This window comes from Henckelia pumila, chromosome 2, assembly GCF_033568475.1.
Source record: "Henckelia pumila isolate YLH828 chromosome 2, ASM3356847v2, whole genome shotgun sequence".
Taxonomy (NCBI): Eukaryota; Viridiplantae; Streptophyta; class Magnoliopsida; order Lamiales; family Gesneriaceae; genus Henckelia; species Henckelia pumila.
In genome coordinates, this window is record NC_133121.1 from 2,519,906 (window position 1) to 2,542,715 (window position 22,810).

Genomic DNA, 22,810 nt, shown 5'->3' on the forward strand with positions numbered 1-22,810 from the left:
TAAACGAACAACTCCCTAGGAATCAACTGAGGACAGAATCATAGACCACCGAGAGTCGACCCTAGTTGCCAAAACTCGAGAGACACAACATGTTCTCTCAACAATCCAAAGCAACGAGGGAAGCCAACAACCACGGCTGTAGAAAAACTTCAATCCTCTTCTTCAATTCAGAGCTCTTGAATTATCATGAATGTGTTTTTGAATTTTCTACGCGAAAGTTCTGTCTTCTCTCTTGTGCACTCTCTTGTCTCGCTCAGCATTTTTCTATTCTCCACACTTCTCTTCTCGATCTCCTCTGTTCTTTTAACGTGAGAAATTTGCATAGATAACGATAAGTGATACATAATTAGATAATTGATAATATCTCCTAATATAATTAAACCAATCAATCATATTTTAAATTTAAAAATATTATATTATATCAATTCAATTCAAAACAATTCATAATTTAAAATATGTCAAACAATTATATAGGAAAAATAATTTTAAAACATAGAAAGATATAAAGGAAATTATTCCTTTCAATTTACTACTATTTATTTAAGAATAAAATGCCCACATTTGTTTCGGAAAAAAAAAAAAAAGAATTGTGGAGAAAAAGAGATTGGAAAAGCGAATAGGTTAGGCACTATGATTCTTTCTGGTATCATGTGGGCTATGGCCTAACTAATTACTTTTATTATTTACCAAACACGACTTAATGATGGTTTAACGGATGTATAACATTTTAACTAAATTCATTAAACAACTCACATGGCCTCTAAATCTATTTTTCCAACTACCTTTGATTTGTCTAATTATGTGGGTTTTTTTATTGGATTTGTACCAAATAAATGTGCGAAGCCTAAGCATGCACAAAACGAATACATAAAATCCAATGTAATTAAATATCGCCCAATCAATTCACAAACAAGTTCAAATGCTGTAAAAGTCCTCAAGCAAAGTTCAATAAACACTAAGAAATATAGATATATATATATGTTTTGCAATTAAGAAATATAGATATTGATGAGTATCAATTTTGTTGCAGTGACATTCAGCATGAGCTTTCTTTTAAGATTTAGGTCTAAGTTCAATTCCATGTAATAACGGAAAAAATAAAATAGTGGAAGTGTCGAACCATTTCAAAAGATGATTATAAAAACTATAATGCCTAAATAGTCAAATAAACACATATATTTACACTTCACCCTGGTTAAAAATTATATTGATCTTGACATTGTGATGGAATGGAGATTCTTTTTCTTAAAACACTGGCAACTGAGTTACTGAATGAATATTCAAGCTATGAGAAAAATCAGCAAATTAGTGCTGGTAATGCATGATGTGTTCGAAGAAATTTGTTCGTGTTTACCGTATTAACACACTTAAACTTTATTTCATTAATAAGTTTTCTAAATAGTCAGATAGTGTTTGCAACCTCTAAAAATAAGTGATTATGGAGATTTTCTTAACAAATCGCTTATTTTTAGAGGTTGCAAACACTACCTAAATATGCTTGAAAAATATTCGATTATATTTAATAATTAAAAACAGGTTTTAAAAAAATTGCATAAAATTTTGACTGGATAAATGATTAATTTTTTAAAATTTTTTAAGTTACTTGAATTTATTGATAATATCGTCTAATATAGGGTATGATCTCTTTAAATTTGATTTATGTTAATGTCGTTTTTTGCGGGTTTTTACGTGATAAATAATAATAATAATAATAATAATAATAATAATAATAATAATAATAATAATAATAATAATAATAATAATAAAGGATTGATCCTTTATTTATAATATTTTGTAATCCAATTTTTCACGATTTCTCGAATATTCTCTATTATTATATTATAATACCAAAACTGAAAAACCGATGACTATCTATATATCCTCGAGTCAATTTATGATAATAATGTCACATGGAACGTAAATCTCTGAAATAAATATATACATCGAATAGACAACGATTTGTGTATTCCACCAAACAGACTTTAGGTCCCTAGTTTATATCAAAATTTAAAATAATAGTAACTGCATAAAAGGACAGAAAAGGACTCCGAATTTTTTTTACCAATATTACATTAATGAGCTAAAATTTCAGAAAATAAATAAATAATTATAACATATGAAACTTAATTTTTTTATAAAAATATATAAATTAATTTAGCACTTAAATAAACATTACTATATAGTAACAATATAATTGTAATCAATCAATAAGTCAATTTTATTTTTAATCCCACATTTAGATTGTTTCAACTTTCATCCTCCAAACTTTATTAATATATTTAATTCCCACTGATTAAATGGCATACTTCAGTACTACAAATAATAATTAATAATAATAACTCTAACGAAGGACGGAAGGAGAAGGAAGTATTGAACAAATACAAAGACATAAAGGATTTGGTGTTAGAGAATTTATTTATTGAAAAACGAATATTACCCTACATAATACTCTTGTTTAACTCCCCCAAATCATTCTATATATGTAAAATTTAATTTACTCGTACTAACAATATATACAATAATTCCACTTTAAAATTTAGCAGTGTTTAAAAACAAACTAAATTACTATAAAAACAACAAATCTTTTTTTAAATAAATATAAAGAGACCATGATTGAAATGATGAGAGTAAGAGACCAATGATTAAAAAGAGACCATTGATGGAAATGACAAGAATTAGAGCTATCAATATGAGTTAGACTTATCCGACGGTCTCGACTCACTTAATGATGGTTTGTAAATTGACACATTTTATTCAGCTTAAAATAAAACTGGTTAGGTTCTTTAACTTATCACGTAAAATAAGTAAACCGAGTTGACATTAACATAATGTCGGATTGTGATCCGGACTCATGTTCCCCTAACCCCTCCCGACACTACTAACGAGAATTGTTTTGAAAGGTTGTTAGAAAATAAAATTGAGCAAATCAAAATGCAGGGACCATTTTAAATTAAGATTTGTTAAAAAAAATTAATGAATGAAAATTAATTTTATCATTATGATATATAATACAAACCTTACTCCCAAGGCAATTAGATTTAGTAAATGAAGTATTGACCTAATTTTTTCATTATGCTAACTCACTTTCAAATTAAATCCCAATTATACCAAATCATTACATGCAAATTTATTTATTTATTTTTTTAAAAAAAGAGAACATTACATTTTTGTCCGAGAATACCTGACGCTTTTGCTGCGAAGATGTTGTTAATTGTTATGACAGGAAAGTTCACTAGGAAAATTTAAGATGAAAAGAGAGAAAAATAAGACGGTTGTCATCCAAACATTCCTATATTTTTCGTATGTTGATATTTAAAAATCAAAGGACGATATTCTCGCAATGTTTCTTTCTGTAATCTAGGAGTGCAATTTTGTAAAAATCGATCTAGGACAGTACTCCTTTTTTTTTTTTTTTTGCCAACCAGAAACAAAAAATCTGAATGCAATACATAATTTGTGATAATTACTTGATATATATATATATATATAAAATTCAATTTATTTGAGGGAACTCAAGTGGAGTTAGTTAAAATATATAATTAGCCTCAAGCCAAACTCATTCACGATCGAGTTCGAGTCGACCTTTCCAACCACCTACTCTGGCAGGACCGACGTAGTTCAATCACAACCCTATTTTAGTCCATCGATGCAGAATGAAAGCGACGTAAACATTGCACTCCATATATGTATATATATAATTTTGATGTTATGAACGTCTTTTATCGGACATCTAAAATGTCGTAAGATAATCACTTTACATCAATATGAAAGCATTAGACATTTAATGTAACACGTGTTTTTGAAACTCCAAAAACTCATAAAAATATGGAAAAACTGATATGACATTGAACAAAATGTTGATATCATCGATGTTCAGAACGTTCAGAATACTGTATAAACAATACCATAATATAAAAAACACAAATAGTGAAAAGCAAGGGGAACAACGACGAAAGAGACTAAATGTGACGGTACATCCCATACAAAATGTCTTATGTAAAATATTACAAGAACAAACTGGCAAATTTGTTACAAGGCAATATCCTTATTTTCAGGCAACATTAAATGCTTTCATCTAATTATTTTCCCCCACATACAATTGTTACACATTTTGATGCAAGCTAACTCCATGGTTTTCTTCAGGTACTATATATATCCTAGCTCCCTAAATTTGATGATGCATTATTGTACTGAGTCGGTAAATATCTCTGTCTTTCCATAAGAGTCTTAGATGTTCAATTAAATAATTGTCCCAAATTTTCAATGAATAGGTGTCTTCGTGCAAATCCAAGAATTTGATGGGGCTTTGAACCTAGCTAGATTCTTGATCTACACATCATTCCACACAATAATCGTATTTCTTGTTCATCAAATCAAGATTTTGATTAAACTAAATAGCCATCTTAAGCTAAATCATAGGTTTATTATAGCTTTGGTCAATATTTAATATATTTGGTAGGTGATTAAGATCCACCCATCGTGGTTGAGGAATTTATGATGCCATATGAAGAAATTGTATGTAATTTTTATCACACTAAGTGATGAAATAAGTAACATGTCATTTAATGCAATATATGACTAATGAAATTAAAAGAAGCACACCACTACACATCACCAAATCCCAAAATAATAATAGGCTGTAAGTCACATATTGGTTCGATTCGTTACCAAAATTTTCTTGAAATTTGGAACTAGTTTTAACACATATGAGATGTTCATAGTAGGACAAAGTCAAATGCACTAAGAGAAAATTGAACCCGCGTGTGTTTTGTGGGGACGTTCTCTAGTGGAATCAAGATTTTTATAAACAAGATGTGTTTAGTTAAGTAGAAATATTTCAGTTGTCAATAAATTGATGTGATAGATATTAAACATTAGTCAATCACATGTTGTATGGGTTTAGTATTAAATGATGCAATTAATCGAATTTTGAAAAACAATAACTTATATGTTTTTGAAATATTTTTAACATAATTTTATGAATTTAAGATTGAATATGAATTTGACTCCGATTAACTATGAATCGAAAAACTAACTAAGAAATATGTGTAGTAGAGAAATCAACGGAATAAAAAACAAGTCGTGGAAAACAATATTGTTTGTTAAAAAAAAAAGTTTTAGGTTTCTAAATTATGAATGAAATTTAAGTAATTGCCACAATTTACATGATCTTACCAAAGTTTTTATATGTAAAAAAACATTAAAAACAATTAATATTGAATTTTATTTTGATTCCGATTAATAATGAATCGAAAAACTAATTAAGAAATATGTGTGACAAGAGAAATCAACAAAATAACAAAACAAGTCATGAAAAACAATATTGTTTGAAAAAAAAGAGTTTGACGTAATAATGCTAGAGGTACAACCAATATATCATACAACGATATTTATAACAATTATATCGTGATATTTTACTATTATTTCGTGAGATTTTGATATGATATTGTGAGATTTTGCATTCAATGTATCGTGACATTTGATAAATTAAAATTTTGTATTGAATTTTTTGTAATGTAAAAATTATTGTACAAATTTAGTTATACATGTAGCATTGCTTCTGAAGTAATTGCCACAATTTAGATGATCTTACCAAAGTTTTTATATGTAAAAAAACATTAAAAATAATAAAGATTGCACTTTTGATTAAGGATAGCGTAACGTCTCACCAAAGTTCACAAAGCTCCAAACCACCCCAAAGTGTACATACGAACAACACAGTGCCCTTAGTCTCTCAGTCCCCCACACCAACTCTCTCTCGTCCATTCTCTCTCTAAAGCCTTACCGGAAAAATCTCGGGAGTCTCAAAATTTCTTCTGCTTTCCTCACAAAAACTTTGGTTTGGTGCTATATAGCTGTGTTACGTTCGTGCGAAGAAACCTTGGTGAAAAATGTGGAATCTTTCCAAGTCCCATTATGGATTTCTGAGCTACAGTGCGATTTCTTGATCTTTCTTGCAGGTTTATTGTTTTTGAAAATGTTGATGCGTAAAGGGTTTCTGGGTAAGTGTATTATGTCGTAAGGCAAAATGTGAGTTGAATTTTTACGTTTGCTGTTTGTTTGTATGTTTTTTTATTGGTTGCGACGATGGTGGCTGCTGTTTCCGGAGCAGCTTCAATTACAGACCTAGAAAACCCTAAAAGACCTCCATTGTTACCTTCCGAGAGAGATAATAATAATGGGGTTTCAAATAATCAGAGAAAACCCAAATCCAGGATGGTCTCTTCTAGGTACATGTCCCCTTCAACTTCCACATCCACTTCAAATTCATCGTCTGTTTCCTCGTCTTCTTCTTCATCTAGAAGGTATCCCTCCCCTTTGCTTTCAAGAAACTCAGCGGCAGTGTCCAATTCGCCATCTGTTGTTCCCAAGAGGTCTGTGTCAGTAGACCGCCGGAGGCCGGCGGCGGCCAGACCTCTAATACCCGATCTTGACTCCAAGAAGGACAATGTCTCTGATGTTTCAGCTGCCACTAAGCTTCTTGTGACATCGACCCGGAGTTTGTCCGTTTCCTTTCAGGGTGAAGCCTTTTCACTTCCTATCAGCAAGACTAAGGTTACCCCTGCGTCACCTAATTTGAGTAGTGTGAGGAAGGGAACCCCTGAGAGGAGGAGGACTAGCAGTCCCTTCAGGGGGAAGGGAGATGTGGGAGGAGATCAGGCTGAGATTTCTAAGCATGTTGATCAGCATAGATGGCCTGCAAGGAACCGGACGATGAACCCGTTATCAAGGAGTTTTGATAGTAGAGGCAGTGTTGGGGGGAGGGGCGAGTTAATTGGATCTGGAAGTATGATTCGAGCTTTGCAGCAGTCGATGATTGATGAGAGGAGGCCGTCAATTGATGATAGATTGAGTCTTGATTTGGGCAGTTCTGAGCTTCTAAAGGCTGTTCAACCAGCCTCAGATGGAAATTCAGTTAATAATGATTCATCTGTGCCATCTGATCTCACAGCTTCTGATTCAGACAGCGTCTCCTCTGGTAGTACTTCAGAAGTTCAAGAATGTAGTGGGGCTTCCAGTAGGCGAAATGGTCTTCGTGGAATTTCTGTTTCAGCAAGGTTTTGGCAAGAAACAAATAGCCGATTGAGGCGACTACATGATCCAGGTTCACCTTTATCAACAAGTCCTTCGGCCAAACTTATGATGCCACCAAAATTGAAAATGTATGCTAGTGATGGTCCGTTATCATCCCCACGAACAATGTCACCTCCTATACATGGAGGTATTAGACCTGCGTCACCTGGCAAGCTGATGCCACCCGTGGGTTCATCTCCACTGCGAGGCCATAGTCCATCTCGGATCAAAAATGTTGTTAGCACTATTAGTAACCATTTTTTTGAAACTCCTTCGGTCCTTAGTTTTGCTGTTGATGTTCGGAGGGGAAAGGTGGGGGAGAACCGAATTGTTGATGCACACTTATTGAGACTTCTCTACAACCGGCATCTCCAGTGGCGCATTGTAAATGCTAGAACTGAAGCAATCTTACTGGTGCAGAAACACAGTGCAGAGGTGAGGTTTTTTCGTTCTTGCTATTATTGCTTGATCTTGCCAAATGAAAGATGTTATTTTGATTGTTTCTTATCCCAAAAAAAAATGTTATTTTGAGATCAATATTGAGAGTTTACATGGTTTTCCACGTTAGAAAATAGGGACTGCGACAATGCAGTGTGTCTGTCCTACGCTCCTACTGTTAAAATTACTGGGAGATTGATGAATTTGCTGGAGACTTGGTGTTTGTTCAGAACTCTGCGATGTTCCCTTTTATGTACTCACAATGAACATTTCCTACGCATTATCGAGGGACTTTTCGTTAAACATGGCCTGCACAATCATGTGCAATATTGTCTTATGATGCTTATAATATCAATCATTTTCATTGTAGCTCATGTGAATAACTTTCCTTATTTAGTTAAATTCTTTGTTATACTTGAGTAGGTAGAGAAATAATCAGACGACCAATCATCAACAGTCTTAACTTCTTGTCTCATCATATTATCTTATTATCTTGTAAACTTGATAGAAATGCCGGAACATCTTGTATGAAGAGATGTGCGGTAATTGAGCCATGTTCTTAATGAATGGAAGATGATGTTTGGTGAAGAAATTTTGCAAGCTTTTAGGACGAAAGCTGATAGTATCGGAGAAGTTGGTCGACTTAGTTATTAGTCTGTTGGCTCATGCTAGTGCAATATGAGTTCTTGATTTGTTTTTTTTTTTTGCCTATGTTACTTCTCTAGTGGAGGTGTCTGTCCTCTGGCTTTCACTGAAAAATGTTTACGACTTGGTTTTTGCACAAGCACTCGTGTTGTGATCATTCTTTTTTTCCTGATTACTTATGATCTATTGCTTTCTTGTCCTTGATAGACGTTTTGTTTTTCAGAATTTTCTTTTTCAGTGTCATATACTGCCGATGTATTTTATGAACTGTATCTTTTTCCGTACCAGAAAAATCTATGGAATGCGTGGATAACAATCTCCGATTTACGTGACTCTGTTACCAAAAGAAGACACAGATTGCAGTTGCTGAGGCAAAAGCTGAAATTAGTTTCCATTCTGAAAGGACAAGTAAGCTTGATCCTTTACTTCTATTTTTATAATAATCGGAAGCTTTTGATACACAAGTAATTAAATTTATTTTACAAATTGGTATCATGATTACTTTAGAGAAGTATTATGAAATCTGACTTTTAGCATTTAAATCTTTATTCAGCTGTTGTTAGTTTAAGTGCTGACTCGCACTCATCAAAAAAAAAAAGAAACTGTCTCTTATAGTTGCAATCCATATCTACTTCCATGTGTTCATTCCATCAATAGCTTGCCATATTTTTCTTCTAAGTCCTAAAGAAACATTGAATTACAGTGAGAATTTTTTTTAATCTTCTTGAATCACATTCATTTAGTTTCTGTATAGCTTTAACAGGTATTCATATTGAATAACACTTCTACTCATCTGTTTAGCAGAAGAAGAATCCAATAGTAATGTCATGTCAAAATCTGGTGTTGCATTGAAACTCGAGGATTGTAAATCTAAAGTTACCATTTTAATATGCGGCCATTGATTTCTTGAACATCGTCAATACCGTCTTGTATCGTTATATGGATGTGGTGTTTTGTGTCGCTTTATCATTTAAATATTTGAAATACATTTTACCACCAACTATATTTTTTTTTTTATGACAACAAGATTCTCAATCCAACAGCACTTTTAAGTTCCTGCTTTGTTGTTTGTATTAGTATTGGTCAGAATTTGAAGCTGAACATTTTTTCCCCATTTAGATCTCCTTTTTAGAAAATTGGGCTTCTTTGGACAAGAATCACTCAACTGCTGTTCTTGGAGCTATCGAGGCTTTGAAGGCCAGTACTCTCCGTCTTCCGGTTGGCGGCGGAGCAGTTGTATGTATCTTTCAAGCATCCTGAAGTGTAAAAAGAGAAAACTTGTACCAATATTTTACTGAATCAAATTTGTTTTTGAATCTTGACAGGCAGAAGTCCAAAGCTTGAAAGATGCAATCGGTTCAGCAGTTGAAGTTACGCAGATGATGGCATCCTCTATATACTCACTTCTGCCAACTGTAATCATCGAACCTCCTATTCTTGGATTGCCTATTGTTTTCTTCAGATATGAACAATTGTCTAATGCAAATAAATTTAACTTGATATGTGCTACATTGATTTCCAGGTTGAGGAATTGAATTCCTTAGTGACCGAGCTTGCAAAGGTGACGGCAAAAGAATGTTCTTTGCTCGAACAATGCAAATACTTCATTTCCTTGTTAGCTTCCATGCAGGTAGATCAACTTTCTGCTCTTGCCATTGGAACAATTATTTTCGCGCCATTATTTGATGATCATTTCTGGTTCAAACCACCGAATTGTACAGGTAAAAAACACTAGTCTGAGAACGCACATACTGCAACATAACCGTGTATCAACAGCATCTTAACAACAAGACCCGTAGAACTGATATCGTACTTGACTGTCCACCCTAAACGCTAACCATACCGAAACATCTCAACCCGAGCGGGGGCAGAATAAGAAAGACCAAATGAACGGGGTTATTTTGGCTTTTCGTTTGGCAATTTTGTAACACACTGGCTTCTAGTCCTGTACTCTAGGTGATCCAATATTACAGGAGATGGTGTTTATCCTTACTAATTAGCTGCACACACTCAGCTTTTTCTTTTCCCAACCTCTGGGAGAACTGGAAAACTGATGTATATATGTAATATTCTAACTGCATCGTCATTCAGCATTTCTTATGGAAACTTACTTCAAAAAGTATTCTTGTGGGTAAATTGCATATGAATTAATTGCATATTTGTCCGTGGTAACATTTGGTACCCCAAAAGAAGACGCAAAAATAGACAAGACATGAAGAAGAGAGGTAAAATTCATTTGGGGCCAATATTAAATGAGTTGCCCCCACCACTAACGTGAGCTGTTTGAGGTACATAAACGCATAAATTCTTCACGGTTAACACTGACACAGGCTTGTATCTTAACTCAGCATGCTGCAACATGCAACCAAAGCTATCACGATTTATGCGTTGTCCATATATGTCGGCCTCAAAATAACAGATAGATTTTCTTCGAATATAAATTTGAAACAAAATCTTGAAGCTACTCGTAGATTACCTGGATTACGTGAAAGAAAACAAGTAACAAATAGTTTGGTCGTTCCGATGCTTAAGTTAAGAGTAATTATTGCGTTTTTAGCGATTTTGTTGGATCACCATCACCTACCTCTGTATTAATATGGGAACTGTAGTGTGGACTACACTCTTAATACCTTTCAATCAAATTAGATAATTAATAATGATTTTTGTGTCTTCGTACCAGTTTCGATATAGAACCGGTGACTTTTTTTATTTTTTTATTTTTTTAAATATGTTTGAGTTTTTTAATTGTGTGTATTAAAAGAAAAGCATGTAAAATTGTAATTTTAGTTGTGTAAGTTGATTTGTTTTTGGGTTTAGTCTTATAATTTTTCAAAGTTTGGTTTTGATCGAGTGATTTGAATTTTGTTTTTGTTTGGTTTTGGTTCTTTTTTCACCGGAAGTCACTAAATCGATAGAATATTATTTGTTTAGCGTTGATGTTCTCCTATAAGACTTGTGTGGTTAGAATTAAGATTATATTGTACATATTAAAATATACCTAATGAAAATTAAACAAAACGGCAAGTTTTTTCTTTCAATTTGTGAATATTGGGTGTCGTTTTTTCTTTATTTTTTCTTTATTTTTGCGTAATAGATTTTAATTTGTGTTAACATATGGTTAATTATTGTCACATAGGAGAGTATGAGTGTCATAAGAGTAATATTCGATTGATTTAGTAACTTCTGATGAAAAAAAAGACAAAAAAAAAACTCAAATTACTGGACTAAGATCAAATTTTGAAAAATTATATAGGACAAATAAAAAACAAGTGAACTTACCGGACTAAAATTGCAATTTAAAAAAAAAAAAGAAAGAAAAGCACATCAACTTTGAAAGTACCTGCATATCGTTTCAAATGCTTATCCCTTTCATTATCCATTCATCATTTCTAATTTGAATCAAGATTTGTGAGAATATCTGAAACTCAACCTGTATATTCCTCTTTATTAATCTTATTCGAGCCTACTATTAAATATCAGACAAGTTTGGCACATATCTTTTTGAGTAAATTGATTGGAACATATTATTCCAATTAGATAAGTGCCAGGAGTGGTTGATAATTAATTAGATGTGATTACATTTATAAACTAATTATTAGGAGGCTGCTAAGCTCAAAAACCACTAATTAAAAGCTATATAAAACTAGCAGCAGCCCATGAGTGAATAATTTTAGTAAGAATAAAATATAAATCAACAACACTTATCTATATTATAGATATATATCATATTCTAGTGAAGGGTTAATGATAATTATTTTTTCTATAAGATTATTAATAAGGTTTCGGACCCTCCACGTTTAAGGATGGCTCAGCTATTGTAGATGGACGTGGATCACGCTAAGCACATCAACTGATCGTCTCAGTTCATCTGACAACTTTTTAAATTTATCTGAAAATACGAGATATTCGTTTAACTACTTTTTAAATCCATCTTTTTATACAAAGACTTTGCACAATTGTCATAGTGTGAGGATTCAAATCCTCGATGGTAGTAGGTATAGTATGAGTTTCCCACTTGAGCAACTTTCATCATTATTTACATCGAATTTGAAGTGTTTATCGAGTGCACGCAATAAATATTTTTATTCCTCTATCACAACATTTTCGTCTGTAATTAATCAATGTTCAAACAGAACATACAATACATAAACAATATGAATTTTCCTGCATTTATAATTTTGGTATATTTGACCCACCTGCTACCATTTGTCATCAACACAAATTGATATTAATATTGTAGCATGTGTACTGTTAAAAGAGCTTAATCCTTAGCAGGCCCTAATAATATTTTTCAGTTACTTGGTGTATTCTATGTATATAATGTTTTGTCATCAGACTTTAATTATTGCATTTCACATTATGGATTAATAGTTTAATGTCTGGTCCCTTGATGAGAGCTGTCCGGATCAAGATTCTATATATGCAAAAAGAACTTTAATAAATTTCTAAAGTAGCCAACAAAATAAAGCAATTTGATAATTATTTAATTTAACATCAAGTGTGAGATACAGGTCATACAATCATAGATTAGACGAGAGTTACAATTTGTGTGTGTGTGTATATATATATAGCCCACATATTTCTTCAACCAATAATGCTTTTACATTATCTTCCTAATTAATCACTAAGTTTAAGGAAAATGCCTTCTGTCAAAAGTATCAAGATTGCATATCCATACCATTCTCCGCCACCTCCTCCGCCGTCACCTCCACCACCTCCCCCTCCATGCAACCCCCCTCCGCCACCGTCACCTCCTCCACCTCCTCCTCCATGCAACCCCCCTCCGCCACCGCCACCTCCTCCTCCACCGCCACCTTGCTACTACAAAGAACATTGTGGCCACTATCACCCTCCAGGCGAAGGTCCAGCCGTACCGCCGACTCCTTTGACTCCTCACTACCCATCTAAGCCGCCGCAAACACCAGCATATCCACCCAAAAGACCACCGGGAGGAGGCCCGGCGCCGGGATCACCGTACTACCCACCATCACCAGCACCAGCACCAGCACCAGCACCAGCACCGAAGCCCGGCGTTCCGGTTAAGCCACCGAAGCCAGGAAAACCAGCTCTTCCGCCGTCTCCGAAGCCAGGTGTTCCGGTATATCCGCTCCTGCCAATCGCTCCATCACCGTATGTACCTCTACCACCAGGTCCCAGCTCCGACACACCGTTTTCTCCCCCGTCAAACACGGTTGTTCCGCCTCCAGGCGGCGGCGGCGGGAACCACCACACCACTATTATCGCCGTTTGCGTCTCGCTTGGTGGTCTGTTCTTCCTAGCTTTCTTGGCAGTTGGCCTCTTTTGCTTGGCTAAGAAAAAGAAGAAGCCTATAATGGTTCCAGCCGGCGAAGAACCTCACGGCGGAGGAGGAGAGACTAGCGGAGGAGGCGGCGGCGCACATGGTGGGCACTACTGATTATGATTAAAACATGTAAAAAAAATTTATTGTTTATTGTGTGCATGTGATGTGAGTCATCCCATTCAACTTTATATGTTTGTCATGATTTTCTTTTCAAAGTGCGATGGTTATATATTATAAAATCCTATATATCCTCCATTTATTTAACAGGATAAATAATCCAAGAATATACAGGAGCCTCCTTTTTCTTATTCAAAATAATAATAAGATATGTATTTGTTCGATTACTTGTGTTTATTTATAAAGCTGCGGAATTCCACAAGACTGCATAGTGCATACTTCATTTTCTGAAAAATTTTGCAATTCGGGAAAATAGCAAAATTAGTTATATAATTTGGGAACTTTAACTTCTGAAAAAACTATTTTTCTTGTGAGATATTCTAGGGTAAGTGGATAAGCATATAACTTATAAACTTTAGCTTAAAAAAACACTTTCTCAGACAATTTTTTTGTTATTACATTTGGATCAAGAGCTATTACATTTGAATTAAGAAGCTAAAAAAACATGCAAAATAATCTAATCAAGAGGGGCAGATGAAAGCAAACGGTGCAAATATTGATCAGTCAGGATTGAAACAATTCCACCATTGTCGTCAATTGTCATCAACAAAGTCAACCTTAATTAGGTGACCCGAATCTACTGGGATCAACTTGGTCTTGTTTTTCATATTTCATTATGTATCAAGTGTAATTTGATTGATTCACACATTTTTTAAATGACACGTGAGATATGTCTCGCGGATATATTCGGTTCTAATTGATAATTACAAAGAAAATTAATATTTTTAACATAAAATATTTTTTTTTTTAGAATTCTCAAAATATTTTTTTTTTTTTTTTACTTTTAGACTCTCTATTTCATTTTTTCGAATGAAAATTTAAATTTGTGCAAAAATTAATCTAAAACAACTAATTACAAATCAAAAAATTAATTTAAATTTAGAGTAATTTTCAGTTGTCCAACCATTCCTGCCCAACTCGTCTCCGACCACTAAAACCCACTATCGGGTTTTAGTTGTTTTTTTGTTGTCGGGGATGAGTTGGGCATCATTGGATGGACAACTGAAAATTTTTTTAAATTTAATTATAAAATTTTCTATTTTTAATTTAAGTTTTTTTTAAAAAAAAAATAAACAAGAATACTAAAAAAAACAAAGAAAAAGAAAAACCCGACTTCCACGAGAACTAGTCTTATGGTTTCAATAGAATTTAAGTTAATTATCTTATTATTATTATTATTATTATTATTATTATTTAACTAAAGAAGTCTATAGCTTGTTGACTAGAAGAATCTATGAATAAGATATATTATTATATATTGAAATCACAAGTCTTTGATGAAGTTGAAACTCGAATCAATATCCCCCAAATTTTCCACACAAATCTCTCCCACTCACCTGATCATCTTCTTCCTCCACCTACTTTCCGCCATGAAATCTCTCCAAATCTTCCTAATCGCATGCGCTCTGGCGTGCGCAGCCAACCCCCTGGCCATCGCCTCCTCTCCCGACGCCGTTGCATATCCTTCACACTACGACATCGAACCCACCGAGAATCTCGTGCCCGTCCGCCGTGAAGTGTACGGAGGCGGCCGAATCATCGACATCAGCCACAGGTACCATCCGAACATGCCGTCGTGGGAGTCCTCGGAAGGCCTCGGGCAGTTCCTGTGGCTTCCGAAGAGTATGAAGAATGGGTCTCTTGCTAATAACTCGGAGATGAAGCTCCCGTCGCATACTGGAACACACGTCGATGCGCCGGGACATGTGTTCGATCACTACTTTGATGCAGGATTCGACGTTGACACGCTCGACCTCGACGTTCTCAATGGTATTGATTAGTCTAAGGAGGTTTAATTACTAATACTTTATGAATTTCTTGTCAGAATCTTTACTTTGTTGATTGTTCACGACTCGCGAGGTCCGTAAACTTATCATTGATGTTCAAAATTTGTGTATTTGAGCAGGTCCTGCATTGCTTGTAGATGTTCCAAGAGATCGAAACATAACCGGTATGCTTTATTGCGCTGTTCCTGTTCAGCTGAATGTTATTAGTTATTATTGTTCGAAAAGTACTACTGCACATACGAATTGGGTATGAAAAATCTAATCTTTATCAGGATTAGTGTCTTTTGAAGATGATCAAGGCTCTAACTGACAGAATTCTAGTTATGACTTTTGCCTTGTTTCAAGAATCCTTTGATGGAATACGTGCTACAATTTCTGCATTGTTTGTTGTATGCTTTGTGGAGTACGTCGTGTCCCTGTGGTGTTTAGCGTGATAACTGCAAGAGAGGGACTGAGAAGCTGTGTGAAAGCATTTGTTTGTTGTTGAAAATTCAAAATTCGTTTTGCATGTCCTTTCCTCTTGCTGCCCCTGCCATTGAGGTCGTTGAGGTTTTATCAAAAGATTTCACCTTCGTTTCAAATGTAGAACATAACTTGTCATAGTGGATGAAATTAAGCCTCTAGCTGGCCTTGAGGAATTACTTCATTGATCAAGGACCAAAATCAGAGGAATGTCCTGTAGATTCTTCATTCTTAAAATGCCAATGAGCTTTTGGTTTGTGTATAGGATCATCCACTCAAGTGGTTCACCGGAAACAGTTTTTTTACTTGCTTACATGCAAATATATATATTTTTTACTCGAGCGTTTTGAGTGTGGACTGGTGTTGAAATCATGACTTCCGTGCTTTTAGCGTTCATCTGAAAAATAATTGACTTCTCTTTCGTTCAATTTGTCATTTGTTTAGCTGAAGTTATGAAGAATTTACGCATTCCCAAAGGAGTAAAAAGAGTGCTTTTCAGGACACTGAACACGGACAGGTACTTTTATCAAGAATCTTTGTGCAGAACTAGTTGATACCCGGGGTGCATGAACCATGTATCTGATCGACCTTAAACCCCTTGGTCGCTTTTCCCAATTCATGTTAAAAAAATTGCTCTGGCATCTTTTAGTTTGTAATTAGTTGGAAAATGAACCAAATCCTGCGGTTTTCATTTTGTATGCAACATCGTAATCATTCATGTTTGGAAAGTTTCCTCAATATTGTCTCATTCTAGAATCTAGATTATGCTGGAAAGAGATTGAAATGCTGATATTCTCTGATTCTCTGTCAAAGTTCAAATAATCTCCAAAGTTTTATTTCTATGCAATGACAATTGATGTTTATGCAAGTTTCTCTTACCAAAGGGAGAAAATTGATATTCCAACGAGCCTTGTTCTGTAATTGCTTGAGGTATATTTGATGTAACATACCATTTTACAAAATGTTTATGCAAGTTTCTCTTACCAAGGGGAGTATAAATTTTACCTGTAAATTGAAGGATTTACTTCACCTTGCTCAAAACATTAAACTCTGCTCAATTTAATCGCTATTAAGACTGCAAGGTAAAGATTTATAATATTCCATCTGTTGTTATGGTATTGACAGGGGTTGGACTAGACACAAGCCTGATTCTATAAATTCTCGACTCTTAAATTTATCAATTTTTATGAGTATTTTTATATTGGTATGACAGGTAATTTTGATATTATGGTTAATATAATTTTACTTCAGGCGCCTCATGTTTAAGAAGGAGTTTGACACAAGCTACGTGGGATTCATGAAAGACGGGGCAAAGTGGCTTGTTGATAACACTGACATCAAACTTGTTGGTAAGCCGCCATCTATCTTTGATTGTGAATCAGAACCAGTAGTTTCTTTTACTGAAAATTCCTGGTGTCAAATCTATACGATGCTTTCATATGATTTTAAGTCAAAATGTCATACTTTTGCACTATTTACTGATACTTGTTCCATCCATATGCTTATTGTTCCCCTTAGGAATTGATTACTTGTCCGTTGCCGCGTTTGCTGATTTATTACCTTCCCATCACGTGTTTCTTGAAGGCAGGGTAAGATTTCTTTTCCAATCATCTAATATATGGGCGACAGTTTCTTTAGAATATCCGGTGACATAATCAACCACCATGGGTGTATTAAGCATGTCCATTGTATTGAAAAATTTAACTTGCATATGCTTGTACCATGGAATTTAATCAAAATTGCTGAAAATGTATCAGGAAATCATCCTCGTAGAAGGTCTGAAACTAGACGGTGTCCAGCCCGGGATATACTCCGTGCATTGTTTGCCGTTGAGATTGCTTGGTGCTGAGGGCTCCCCAATAAGATGCATCCTGATTAAGTGATGTTTGTCTGTTTCCAGTATTACAATCCCAGAATCCTTTAATATATCAATCCCATGGTATTGTTTTACTTAATTTTTAATGGCATTATTAACTAGGTTTTGAGTAGATTGCTGGACAAGTGTCTGTTTTGAAAAGGCTCCAAATAAAACTCTGATTTGCACATATTTATTTTATGCTATCGTTTTCTTATTGGAGTCTATGCTTGATTTTTCTTCTTTATCCTTTTTTTCTTTTAAATTTGATTAATATATATTGGTTACTCTGTGGCTGTTGGAGCATTTGAAAATTAAGTTGAAAAGAAAAAAAAACGTGATGCGTTTATTCTCTCAATCAACATATATAAAGAATTCATTTCTGAATTAATTTTTATTCTCAAAAATAAAAATAAAAATCAATCATCTTCAACTAAAATATCAGGCTAAAATATTTTTTAGCCTGATTTATCAAGAGAACTGAAACTGAATTAAAATGAACAAGCTTCAATCGACAGATTTACTCTTTTATTTGAACAAAAAATCACTCTAATTTTGTATCCATGCTTATGAAATATTTTAAACGCAATATATATATTATATATTATATTTATCAACAAGACTATAATAGATGGGGGCCATAAATCGATTCATAATAAGAAAAATAACCTTTGGCTTGGGAAAAAGTACTGAAATCATCATATTTTGAATTTTGGGCAGCAATATCCGGAAATTTTTGAATTATAAAAAAATAAATAACTGAAATTCAAAGAGAAGGATTTCGGTAAATTTTCAGTTTCCATCACTCTCAATAAATGCTAGCAAGGGTAACGGCCTTTTCCATATTCAATGGAGTGAGTTTAAAGCACATTCAAGCCAGCCACTAAATGCACTCGCAAGAAATCTCCGAACATGCAATGAAGAATAATTTTGGCTATCTTCATTTGCTGCTACTTCTGGCGACGTGCGTCGCTGCCTCCACAGTCAAAGATGCTGAACTTGGCCATTTCTTCGATATCACCCACGAGCACAGGCCCGGGATGCCCATATTCGGCTCGTCCGACGGCACCGGACCCGTTGTTGGTCCATACAAAGTGATCAATGACACGGAAAACAGCCAGCTCAACTATTCCCCCATGCAACTCCACATCAATTCCGGGACGCACACCAAGGCCTGGACCACTGTCGACGAACTCGACCTTGAGACCCTCAATGGTAAGGCGCGGTTTCGAACCTATCGGTTTCAATCAAGAAAAGTTTATCATCACTAGTTTTTCTTCATGATCCAATTGATAATGCTCTTTACTTGCGTGATAATATTGAAAAAGGATATTCAAACTTTAGCCCGAAAATTATGCATGGAAAAAGAAGTCATAATTGTGAATAATGATAAGAAGTTTGTAGCTAATATGGTCAATGTTTGCATTAATATATATATGGGTTGGCAGGTCCCGTGTTGGTAGTGGAGGTTCCCAAAGACAAGAACCTAACAGGCATGAATATTACTGTGATTTTAACTTACTTTACCTGAATTTATTAATATAGCCAAATGCCCAAAAACATAACACGTACGCCTTCTTTGCTTGCTTGTTTTCCCAGCTGAGGTGGTGGGATTTTTGAATATCCCAGATCATGTAGAACGCGTGCTTTTCAAAACATCGAACTCCGACAGGTGTATTTGAATCTATATATCTCCCGTGTTTGATCAGCATGCAGTTAATTTTCTATTTGCATGAGTGAAATTGTTTCCCCAACATGTTCTCTGTAGTTCATGTGACTCTGTTTTGGCCATACTTTCTCCCGTGGATTGGATACATTTCATTTTTCAACATTCTAATATTGTGATTTGTGACAAAGATTTTGATCACACAATCAACATATGCTTCAGGGATCTAATGCATAAAAAGGAATTCGACTCGAGCTACGCTGGATTGACAGCTGATGGGGCAGAGTGGCTGGCAAGAAACACCAATATAAAACTCGTTGGTTAGAAATCATTTGACTGACATATCCTGTTACCCATCTCAATTCTCAAATGATCGATTGTATGTACGTACACAGGACTTGATTACTTATCTGTGGGTGTAATGCCCGACAGAGAGCCAGTTTACAAGTTTCTAGGCAAGGTACGTGTATGATGTTATCTCAGCTTCTTGCCGTTCTTCCATATGATTTGGTTCAGTGTCTTTTACTATCAAAACAACTACTATACTGGCCGATCGAGCACACCCGGCCCATACGTCTCCTACGCGTAAACTCGCAACATAATAGTGTTGTTGATCAAGTGATACATAGACAGCCTCATCAAATTGTTTCAGGACATCATTCCTTTGGAAGGCTTGAATATTGGCGGCGTTCATCCGGGAGAACACGCTCTCAGGTGTCTACCGCTAAGCATTTCTTATGCGTCTGCAGCGCCAACTAGGTGCATTCTGATCCAGTGATTTCTCCTACTAAGATTTTATCAGATTTCAAGAAACAAGATATGCAGCAGATGCATATGTTTTCTTATCGTCTTACCATAAACTTTTTACCTCAATTATAACAAAATCCAACGAATGCTTTTACACACAATTCATGCGTACTAGCATATGACAATTGACATGACACACATATACATATGACACTCGTGGTTAAATTTGACGCGGTTCCTTATTTGATCTGTAATTGGACTCGGCCCACGTACTTTGAGCCCAACAAAATATAGAGAGAACTTCAAGCCCTAGACTGTTCATTCATATCTTCTTCTCCACAAAATATGCTATGTGAAGTGGACAATGCCATGGGTGATCCATGGATTCCAACGAGGGATTGAGGGAATATTTATTTTATATTGGGTAGTAAACGCTTAATACACTCCATGGAATATGAGAAACTAACATTTTAAGGAAACCGTCGTTGTATCATCTCAGCACTTTCGATAAAAAATGACTGAGATTGTTAAAAATTGAAAGATACAGAATTAAGGCTTGAATTTAACAACCTAGAAGATCAAAATCACCGAAAAATTATGATTAAATACAGAAGTAAGACTTGAATTTTGAGGTGTGAAGTATGGCTCTTGCACTATGATAAGTTAGAGCAACCATCCTTTTCATTTTCCCTAAAAATACTTTGTATGTATGTATGTCTCTTTAATGTAGGCGAACAAAGTTTGATGGTTGTTGGGACAAAGGGAATTCAGCTTTAATATGTCAGTACCTGGAGTCCCATAAATTATCCATTTTAACCCTGGACGAGAATGTATTCGTATTTGGTCCCCATTCTCATTAACGGTATATTGTTTCAAACATTTTGGACCACTGCCTTCTATTCAATGCACTCAATTATTACTTAATATTGTTGTCATCGGGCTGAGTTAGTCCGCAGCTCGCTTCTTCGGCCCGATCTTTGAGTTTTGAAATTTTTGTTCTGAACGGATGAGTGTTTTGTGAGACAGTTTTATGGATTTACATACACATATTTATGATTAAAAAGTAGCACTTATGATATAAAAAATACATAAATAAGAAGTTTTTATGTTTTTGTATTGGTTGTTTATAAAAAAATTCAACTCTGATAAGGTTATAACAAATCTTTAAGTTGAATGATATGATTGAGATAATTTAAAATTTAATATAATAGTTATTTTTTGTCAAATTTTATATAAGATGTACCAAAAGCAGATAATTTCAACGACCTAAAACAGAATGGACAATGATGTCTATTAGTTAAATTAAATTTTACAAATATGTGGGTTGGAAGAAAAAAAAATCGGAAATAGACTGTAATAAATGCAATAGAAAGGAGAAGTAAATTCAGAATTATTCAACTCACGCGTGTGGTGTGCCAATGCTACCAGGTAATCGAGGTCAGTTTCAGATCCATGCAGGCCCACTTAAATGGATCTTTCTGTACGATCAGGGCCCACCTCATCTCTCCTCAGCCCAATATTACCATGGGCCCATTTGTATCATTAAACATATTTTCTTAAATCCAAATAAAAATGATAAAATCAGCCATCCCTTCAAAATGAATGTACCATGTTAACATAAGATATCTACCGCGTACATCCAACTTCGAATTCACCATGCCCTGCTTCACGTATTTTTCATGCATGCATGATCGGAAAAATCGCGTCGAGAATGAATCGATTTCTTCGACGACGACGATACTAATCCGCGACCAATTTGAAAGGGCGAATCGGTTCCAATATTCTGCGTTATACTTTATTATATCTAGGTGATGTGATTCATGCTCGTACAAATTCAAGAACCTAGGTGCATGAGTCAAAAGATTTATTACCTCAACATATTTTAATACCACATGGTGAATAGCTTACAAAATCAAAAAAAGGTGTGGACTGGCAGTAAATTTTTCTTGAAAGTGCATGTAAACTCAAAAGGAGGGGACCAAATTTTAGTTGATACTTGGAGGGAGTGGCTTTTTTTTTTCTTTTTTTTTTTTCCTTTCTTTCTCTGTCACTAACAGCTTTACAGCTGTAAAAATAAAACTAAAAACCAAAAAGGGTCAAAATTCTTTGAAGGGCTTTTACTTTCTACCATGTAGATATATATAATAAACTCATGCCCTTTTTGATAAAAAAATTGATGTTTAGTAAATATTATTTACCAATTTGATTTTACAATATATAGTGAAACATAATTAAAAATAATAACGTACTTTTGTGATAGTATATAATTCGTTATGAGATCGAATTTGTTTTATCTCACTCAAGTTGAAATTTTTGTTTCGAGTTCGAGTTCGAGTTCTAATATTTGAAATTCTAGGAAACAAAGTAATATTGGACAACATTTATAGTATAAAATTTACATTTCATTCCATTACAACTTTAGAAAGTTGAATTAAGATGTGATATTTAATTTTATTTCATCGATTGATACCAGGGACAAAAAAGGGATTATTCAGCTTCGATTGTATGTGATATGTATATGTGGTATTTGAAAGAAGAGGGAAAATTAATAAAGTAGACAAATGACAACTTTCACAAAATCAAAGATTTTTGTCTCCCAATTCGAAATCCGTCACCTTCAAACTTTCCATTCATGGTGGAGAGATCGTCCCGATTTC

General features: G+C 34.4%; 3 protein-coding genes across 3 annotated transcripts; all 3 read left to right on the forward strand.

The window, feature by feature from the left end:
* The first annotated feature begins 5,700 nt into the window (after nucleotides 1-5,700).
* LOC140879521 (QWRF motif-containing protein 2-like) lies at nucleotides 5,701-10,687 on the forward strand. Its single transcript, XM_073283266.1, has 6 exons — nucleotides 5,701-7,509; nucleotides 8,446-8,565; nucleotides 9,277-9,393; nucleotides 9,483-9,572; nucleotides 9,680-9,787; nucleotides 9,879-10,687. The coding sequence occupies exons 1-6, from the start codon at nucleotides 6,088-6,090 to the stop codon at nucleotides 9,939-9,941; spliced, it is 1,920 nt and encodes a 639-aa protein (XP_073139367.1). The 5' UTR covers nucleotides 5,701-6,087; the 3' UTR covers nucleotides 9,942-10,687.
* A 4,209-nt stretch (nucleotides 10,688-14,896) lies between these two features.
* Nucleotides 14,897-17,930, forward strand: LOC140879522 (cyclase-like protein 2). The gene is made up of 6 exons (XM_073283267.1): nucleotides 14,897-15,406; nucleotides 15,543-15,587; nucleotides 16,330-16,402; nucleotides 17,137-17,234; nucleotides 17,404-17,474; nucleotides 17,643-17,930. The coding sequence occupies exons 1-6, from the start codon at nucleotides 14,914-14,916 to the stop codon at nucleotides 17,766-17,768; spliced, it is 906 nt and encodes a 301-aa protein (XP_073139368.1). The 5' UTR covers nucleotides 14,897-14,913; the 3' UTR covers nucleotides 17,769-17,930.
* A 727-nt stretch (nucleotides 17,931-18,657) lies between these two features.
* LOC140883609 (cyclase-like protein 1) lies at nucleotides 18,658-21,013 on the forward strand. The gene is made up of 7 exons (XM_073290150.1): nucleotides 18,658-18,955; nucleotides 19,189-19,233; nucleotides 19,340-19,412; nucleotides 19,629-19,726; nucleotides 19,802-19,866; nucleotides 20,059-20,165; nucleotides 20,884-21,013. The coding sequence occupies exons 1-7, from the start codon at nucleotides 18,658-18,660 to the stop codon at nucleotides 21,011-21,013; spliced, it is 816 nt and encodes a 271-aa protein (XP_073146251.1).
* The last annotated feature ends 1,797 nt before the right edge of the window (nucleotides 21,014-22,810 follow it).